Raw genomic sequence first — 8260 nt, 5'->3', positions numbered from 1 at the left:
ACAGTCACTGCATAAACAAAGACTGGACAACATGACTTCCTCAACTGAAAATATTACGTTTCATATCTATGAGTTAGTAAAGCAGAACAGACAGGGATCAGCAGGCCTCAATATACAATTTAGGTCTTACCCAAACAGGTGACCGTCTCTGTATAGTAAGACATTTGTCGTTATACATGGAGAAAACGAAAATCATAAGAGGCAATGAGAAGGCACTTTTTGGTCAGCCACAAGCAACCACACAAAAGAGTGACGGTCCAGACCATCTCAAGATGGCTGAAACAGGTGCTAACACAGGCTGGGATGGATACTAATATTTTTTAATCTCATTCCACCAGGGCTGCAGCTACATCGGCAGCGATACAGTTGGATGTACCAATGGACCAAATCCTCAAGGCAGCAGGATGGTCTGGGGGAAAAAACATTCCAATTATTTTACAACAAACCAGTAATGAAACCTGGAACTTTTGCAGAAACAAATTTAAGTTCTGGAAATTAATTTAAACCCATAAAAAGAGGTTATAAATTTGTGTTAATAAATTTTATGATTTCAATGTTGAATTCATGTCCAAATTATGCTAAACAATTCCTCCTACAGTCATCAAGGCAGACGTGATGCATGGACTCGTTTCCACGGAATGAAATCACAGAGCTTTAAAATCTTCACGTAGAGACTCACGTGACTCCGAAGTAAAATAGTAAGATTAAACGAGAATTTACCAGTTTGATCTGTATTTTATGAGGAGTTACGATGAGGGATTACGTCCCCTCCGCTCCCACCCTTGATCATATACTTAACTGGTATCTCTTCTCTAATCTTATTATGTTTAGTCATTACAGTTATCTGTGATTTCACACCGCTGCTTTGAAGAATGACACGCATGCGTTGTGGCGGGGTTCTTCATGTAATCCCTCATCGTAACTCCTCATAAAATACAGATCAAACTTCAAACTGGTAAGTTCTCGTTTAATCTTACTATTAAACTACATATGTGTACGTCTTTGGAGTGTGGGAGGAAACCGAAGATCTGGGGGAAACACCCGCGGTCACAGGGAGAGCGTACAATCTCCGTACAGTCAGGACCCGTAGTCGGGATCGAACCCGTGTCTCTGGCGCTGCAAGCGCTGTTAAGCAGCCACTCTACCGCTGCACCACCGTGGCCGACTGCCGGAGATGCTGCCTGACCCTGTCAAACACTCGTCATACATTAACCCAATCATCCCCCGGATCATTCACGTAAATTCCACAGTGAGACATGCTCTACTCTCTGCACTGTCTCTGTACTTTTGTTCCCAGAGTCCCTCAACGATCACTATTGTGCAACGTTCTAGCCTCACCCCGCGCCCCACCCAAGGGTTCCGTGCGGTTCCCGGAGGTTGCAGGTGGTTGCCGGAGGTTGCAGGTAGTGGAAGCAGGTAGGGAGACTGACAAAAACCTCCGGGAACCGCATGGAAACCATGGATGGGGCGCAAAGTCTCCAGAGGTTTCCATTCAAGTTTCCTAAGTGGGACAGGGGCATAAGGAACTATGTACCTGCACTCCAAGATCCCTTTATTCTACTTTGATGTTTCCGCGTTTAATTATGGATTGAAAGAATGACATACACTCCACCATCATTCTATTTATTGAAAACAAATTGCATCATCCAAAGTATTACAGAGCTGGTAAACAGGGTTAGAAATAATTCAGGTCTCACGGAAGGGGTAATGATTCTTACGGTATTATACAGTATATACAGTATATGGTCTCCAAATCTGAGGAAGGACATTCTTGCCATAGAGGGAGTACAGAGAAGGTTCACCAGACTGATTCCTGGGATGTCAGGACTGTCATATGAAGAAAGACTGGATAGACTCGGCTTGTACTCGCTAGAATTTAGAAGATTGAGGGGGGATCTTATAGAAACTTACAAAATTATCTAGGAGTTGGACAGGCTAGATGCAGGAATATTGTTCCCGACGTTGGGGAAGTCCAGAACAAGGGGTCACACAGTTTAAGGATAAGGGGGAAATCTTTTAGGACCGAGATGAGAAAAACATTTTTTTTCCCACACATAGAGTGGAGAATCTGTGGAATTCTCTGCCGCAGAAGGTAGTTGAGGCCACAGTTCATTGGCTATATTTAAGAGGGAGTTAGATGTGGCTAAAGGGATCACGGGGTATGGAGAGAAGGCAGGAACATAAAAACATAGACAATAGGTGCAGGAGTAGAGGCCATTCGGCCCTTCGAGCCTGCACCATTCGCCATTCAATATGATCATGGCTGATCATCCAACTCAGTATCCTGTACCTGCCTTCTCTCCATACCCCCTGATCCCTTTAGCCACAAGGGCCACATCACATTCCGGTTGCAGGCCGCTCCACGGTGCTAGGCCCCAACGACAACGGAGACCCGACAGAGAAAAGGTCGGGTCCTCCGTACAGGGAAAAGATTTTTAAAGTCCCATCCCCCCCCCACACACACACACACACACACACACACATACCCAGTGTTAAAAAAACACTGTACACTACACTCAAACGAGACAAAAAATAAAACAAGACAGTCGGCCTGCAGAGGCTGCTGCGATGCGAGTCGCGATGCCCACCCAAATCATGTTCTTGTCCGTTGCTCAAATTCATGAACAGTCCATTACTCTGGTTCGGACAAACTGTGCTAGAGTTACTCGGTGGAACAATCGAAATAAACCCTGAGTTACTCCAACACATTGTGTCCCTTTGTGTAAACCAGCATCTGCGGGTCCTTGCGTCTTCATTCTGTGATGATCGTTAAGATATTCGATGCTTTGTCCGGCTTTGAGTCTTTCTGTTCAGTATCTTCATGCCGTGCCCATCTGAAAACGATAAGAAACATGTTCAAACCTGTAGATGGGTGGATGGTTCTGGATATTGGATGGGGCAGATTTTGAGGGATCTGGGACAAACTCAGGCAGGTGTGACTGCTGTAGATGGGGCATGTAGTTCGGTGTGGGCAAGTTGGGCCGAAGGGCTTCTCTTTCTATTCCCCCTTTCCCTGTCTCGCCCTTTCTCCCAAACTTCCTCTGTCGCAGTTCCCCTCTGCCTCCATGTCTCCATCTCTGTCTCTGTCTCTGTCTCTATCTCTATCTTTGTCTCTATCTGTGTCTCTGTCTCTCTGTCTCTCTCTCTGCTTCTGCCTCTGTCTCTCTCTGTCTCTATCTCTGTCCCTCTCTCTCTCTGTCACTGTCCCCCCCTCCCTCTCCCCTCTGCTCTCCTGCTCTCCAAGGAATAAAGTCCTAGCCTGGCCAACCTCTCCCTGAAGCCGAGGTTGCTCAAGTCCGGTCAACATCCCAGTGAATCTTCGCTTCGCCATTTCCAGCTTAACAACAACATAACATCACGAGACCACAACATACGATGATGAGACACAGATGATGAGCTCTGGTCAGACCACAACTGGAGTATTTGAGGAAGGACATCCTTGTGATTGAGGCAGTGCAGCGTAGGTTCACCAGATTGATCCCTGGGATGGCGGGACTGTCATACGAGGAAAGATTGAAAAGACTAGGCTTGTATTCACTGGAGTTTAGAAGGATGAGGGGGGGGGTCTTATAGAAACATATAAATTTATAAAAGGACTGGACAAGCTAGAGGCAGGAAAAATGTTCCCAATGTTGGGCGAGTCCAGAACCAGGGGCCACACACAGTCTTAGAATATAGGGGAGGTCATTTAAGACTGAGATGAGAAAAAACTTTTTCACCCAGAGAGTTGTGAATTTGTGGAATTCCCTGCCACAGAGGGCAGTGGAGGCCACTTGATGGACATAATGGCCTAATTCTGTCCCTATCATCAGCTTATGAACCTACATGGCAATGAACTAAATAAAACTAAATTATACCCGGATATAAGAGTGTCTCCAGCAATATAAAGAACCTTTGTCCTCAGCTTACTGGCAAAGACGGCAGTAAACTCATTGGACTTTGTATGATCTCCAGATATCATTTTTATCCAGTGTTTGATGTTCCCTATTGTGGAAGGTGTAATAAATATCACAAAGATAAACGCACCTGATTTCTCGTTGCAGCCCACAATTCTGTACACGAGCCTGCAGCTTTTCGACTGTGAATTCATTCCTTTTGTGCTTGTCCTGATCGCAGTTACTCAGATCCAACAACATCAGTGAACGGTTGGTTTGAACGATGGAGATTAGACTTTCTATGCAGTCGTCTGTAAGTTGGTTGGATTTTAGCCTGTGTTTGAGAGAGAGGAAGATTCATGAAATGGATACAGTTTCTTCCCGGATGTTATCGGGCAAATGAACCGTCCTCTCATCAACTAGACAGCAGTCCTGACCTCCCATCCACCTCATTGGAGACCCCTGGAACATCTTTAATTGGACTTTACTGGCTTTATCTTGCACTAAATGTTATTCACGTTATTCCCTTAAAGACAGATTAGCCATGATTGAACGGCGGAGTAGACGATGGGCCGAATGGCCTTATTCTGTTCCTATACCTTATGAATTTATAAGACCTGTAGGTGTGAAGGGTAATTGTCTTTAGTAAAATTGTCAATAGACAATAGGTGCAGGAGCAGGCCATTCGGCCCTTCGAGCCAGCACCGTCATTCAATATGATCATGGCTGATCATCCCCAAGCAGTACCCCGTTCCTGCCTTCTCCCCATATCCCCTGACTCCGCTATCTTTAAGAGCCCTATCTAGCTCTCTCTTGAATGCATCCAGAGAACCGGCCTCCACCACCCTCTGAGGCAGAGAATTCCACAGACTCACCACTCTCTGTGTGAAAAAGTGTTTCCTCGTCTCCATTCTAAATGCCTTACCCTTTTTCTTAAACTGTGGCCCCTGGTTGTGGACTCGCTCAACATCGAGAACATGTTTCCTGCCTCTGGCGTGTGCAAACCCTTAGCAATCTTATATGTTTCAATATGATACCCTCTCATCCTTCTAAACTCCAGTGTATAAGCCCAGCCGCTCCATTCTCTCAGCATGTGACTTCCTGTTTTTACTACCAAAGTGGATAACCTCACATTTATCCACATTAAACCGAATCGGCCATTCATCTGCCCACTCTCCCAACATGTCCAAGCCACCCTTCATCCTCACAGCATCTTCTTCACAGTTTTGTGTCATCTGCAAATTTGCTCATGTTACTTTTAGGCCCTTCATCTAAATCATTGACATATATTATCTTTCCCACCACTGATGTCAGGCTAACTGCTCTATAATTCCCTGTTTTCTCTCTCCCACCTTTCTTAAAATGTGGGATAACATTAGCTACCCTCCAATCCACAGGAACTGATCCTGAATCTACTGAACATTGGAAAATGATCACCAATGCATCCACTATTTCTAGAGCCACATCCTTAAGTACCCTGGGATGCAGAACATCAGGCCCTGGAGATTTATCAGCCTTCATTTCTCCCCCCCCCCCATGCCTACCCAACAATATCCTGCCTAATGTGAATTTCCTTCAGTGTCTCCGTCACCCTGGATCCTCTGGCCACAAATACATCAGGGAGATTGTTTATGTCGTCCTTAGTGAAGATGGATCCAGAGATGCTGCCTCACCCATTGAGTTACTCAAGCACTTTGTACCTATCCATGTTCTTCCGAGATGCTGCCTGACCCGTTGAGATACTCCAGCACTTTGTGTCTATCTCTATCCAGTCGTCCAGATCTCCTTGGATCCCATTACCTTTATTTTTATGATTTCCCAGTCTTGGTGAATTACCTGAGCACGTTACACTTGTACAACACGGGTTGTAGATATCGAATTCCCTCCTGTTTTACACCGCATGAGCTGAGATCCAGTTCCTCAATGGGTCCACAGCAGATCAATGTCCTCGATAAAACCGCACAGTCGAACGTGTTGAGGGAACATTGATTGAATATTATGGTCCTCATGGGTTCCAGGGCCTCGGTGGTCAACTGAGGGTCTCCGAATTCAAACAAGCAGTGCAGTATGTTCAAGAATTTGCCCTGGGCCATCTTTCCGGCCAAGTTGGACAGGCGCGTTTTCACACATTCTTTGATCCAGTCGGCGATGGAAGATGAGGCATCGGGTGAAATCGAGCCCAATGCTCTCTCCATCCTGGTTGACCTCCGTGAGGAGAGACCCACCAGAAACCTGGAGAAGATGTTGAATCTGTCATCTGTTGCCGTGTAAATCTCATTTAACAACATTTTTAGGGACATTCCTGGGGTGTTTCGGCTTTTAACAAGGGCAGCAACAAAGTTCTGGAAAACAGGGTACCTGAATTTGTAGACAACCCCACGATCATCTTTGCTTGGCACCTCCATCATGAGTGCAGATGTGAAGATGGGAAAATACTGATTCACTTCGTGGGCTTCAAATGCAAAGTCTTTATCTCTGATTTTTTTGTAAGCCTCTTTGCCCAAATTTATCAAACCTTGCCGATAATTTTGTGCATGGTATCCGCAGGTCAGAAGAAGACTTGTGATGTAGGCGGAGAACACCGGGGTGTTGGCCATGGCCAATATTGGAAATTCTCCAACTTGTGACCACTCGGGCAATGAGGCGAGAACGGAACAGAACAGAGGGTTGACAGACAATGTACCCAATGTATCATTTGTTTCAAGTAGTTGCACCAACTGTTTTGCCTTTGCCTTATCTCCAACGTTACGCTGGAAATATTCTTCAACTTTCTCCTGGGTAAATCCTGTCAGATGGAAGGTTGACGTTACAGGTATCTCTCTGCAGGGCCTCTAGTCTCCATGGACGTGTGGTGACCAGCAAGGAGCATCCTTTGACCAACCTACCCTGAATGAGGGAGGTCAGGATGTCAGGCACAAATCCAGAGGAATGAGGATGGATACACTGGCCAGGTGGATCATCATTTCCCTCATCATCTGCGAAGATGTAACTTTGCTCTAATTGGTCCAAGTCATCAAGGATGAACAATATCGTTTTAGGGTCCTTCCAAATATCTTCCAGACACGTTTCCAGATGAGGATACGCTTCAAGGACCAGGGTGTTTAAGTTTGTCACATGTTTGATGGCGTTTAAGATCTGAAACTTGAAAGAAAATATATATTTGAACTCCTGATATATTTTCTTGGTGGCCCAATCATGGATTATCTTCTGTATCAGGGTGCTTTTTCCACTCCCGGCTGTTCCCCGCACCAAGATGGTGGAGGTCTCCTCTGTCTCAGCGTTGTTGCGTTTCAGTAGTTGATGTGGATCCACATCTTCATCGGTTTCCCCGTCATTTCCAAGGGGCATTCCCTCTGGTGTTGCGTTTGTAATCCTCAGGTCAGTGTAGAATTCTTTAAACAAGCGTGTCCCGGCCGTTTGCCCGCCTCCTGTGTACACAACTTTTAGATTCTTACTCCACTTTCGTAGAAACTCCCTGTGGAGAAATTCTGCGCCTTTAATACCTAATGAGAGAAACAATTTGGGATTTGTTCAATGTAGAGTCATACATTGTGTAAACGGGCTCTTCGGCCCAACTAGCCATGCCGCCCAACATGGCCCATCTACGCTAGACTAGTGACATAGTGCGTGGAAACAGGCCCTTCCGCCCAAACCTGCCCTATCCAGGTACCTGTCTAATGTTTCTTAATTATTACGATGGTCCCTGGCTCAACCACCTCCTCTGGCAACTCGTTCCATACACCCTTTGTACATTCTCCTGCCTGAGTCCCAGCCTGCTCAAACTCTCCCTAAAGCTCAGATAAATGTGATAATGTGAGGTTATTGGCTTCGGTGGCAAGAACTGGAAGGCAGATTATTACATGAAGGGTGTCAGGTTAGGAAAAGGAGATGTGCAACGAGACCTGGGTGTGCTTGTACATCAGTCATTGAAAGTAAGCATGTAGATACAACAGAGAGAGAAGAAAGCTAATGGCATGTCGGCCTTCATTGCAAGAGGATTTGAGTTTAGGAGCAAGGAGGTATTTGTGCGGGGCACTGGCGAGACCGTACCTATAGTACTGTGTGTAATTTCTGTCTCCTAATTTATGGAAGGACATCATTGCGATTGAGCGAGTGCAGCGGGTTCACAAGGTTAACCAGGTTAATTGACGGGATGGCGAGACAGATATATGATGAAAGAATGGGTCGACTGAGATTATATTCACTGGAATTTACAAGGATGAGAGGGGGCTTATAGAAACATATAACATTCTTAAGTGATTAGATAGGCGAGATGCAGGAAAAGTGTTCCCGATGTTGGTGGAGTCCTGAACCAGGGGTCCCGGATTAAGACGTATGTACCCTCGCTCAATTCCCTTACTCTGGGAGATAAATTCTCTGTGCAT

The 8260-nt window shown here is 45.7% G+C and overlaps 1 protein-coding gene across 1 annotated transcript; it reads right to left on the bottom strand.

Moving 5' to 3' along the window:
• Positions 1–1343: 1343 nt before the first annotated feature.
• LOC129695130 (NACHT, LRR and PYD domains-containing protein 1 homolog) lies at positions 1344–8260 on the bottom strand. Its single transcript, XM_055631894.1, has 5 exons — positions 8236–8260; positions 6761–7378; positions 5712–6660; positions 4027–4209; positions 1344–2834 (listed from the first exon to the last, which is right to left on the bottom strand). Exons 1-5 carry the CDS (start codon positions 8258–8260, stop codon positions 2753–2755), a joined length of 1857 nt encoding a protein of 618 aa, XP_055487869.1. The 3' UTR covers positions 1344–2752.

The sequence above is a fragment of the Leucoraja erinacea genome, unplaced genomic scaffold (assembly GCF_028641065.1).
Source record: "Leucoraja erinacea ecotype New England unplaced genomic scaffold, Leri_hhj_1 Leri_951S, whole genome shotgun sequence".
In the NCBI taxonomy this organism is placed as follows: Eukaryota; Metazoa; Chordata; class Chondrichthyes; order Rajiformes; family Rajidae; genus Leucoraja; species Leucoraja erinaceus.
This window is presented reverse-complemented; position numbering and strand designations above follow the sequence as displayed.

Excerpts from the sequence above, each read along its gene's own strand:
- LOC129695130 (XM_055631894.1), bottom strand. The coding sequence starts at position 8,260 with ATGCACAGAGAATTTATCTCCCAGA. Across the intron at positions 6,661-6,760 it reads CCTGACCTCCCTCATTCAGG|GATTTACCCAGGAGAAAGTT; the intron begins GTAGGTTGGTCA and ends TCCATCTGACAG. Across the intron at positions 4,210-5,711 it reads TACAAGTGTAACGTGCTCAG|GCTAAAATCCAACCAACTTA; the intron begins GTAATTCACCAA and ends TCTCAAACACAG.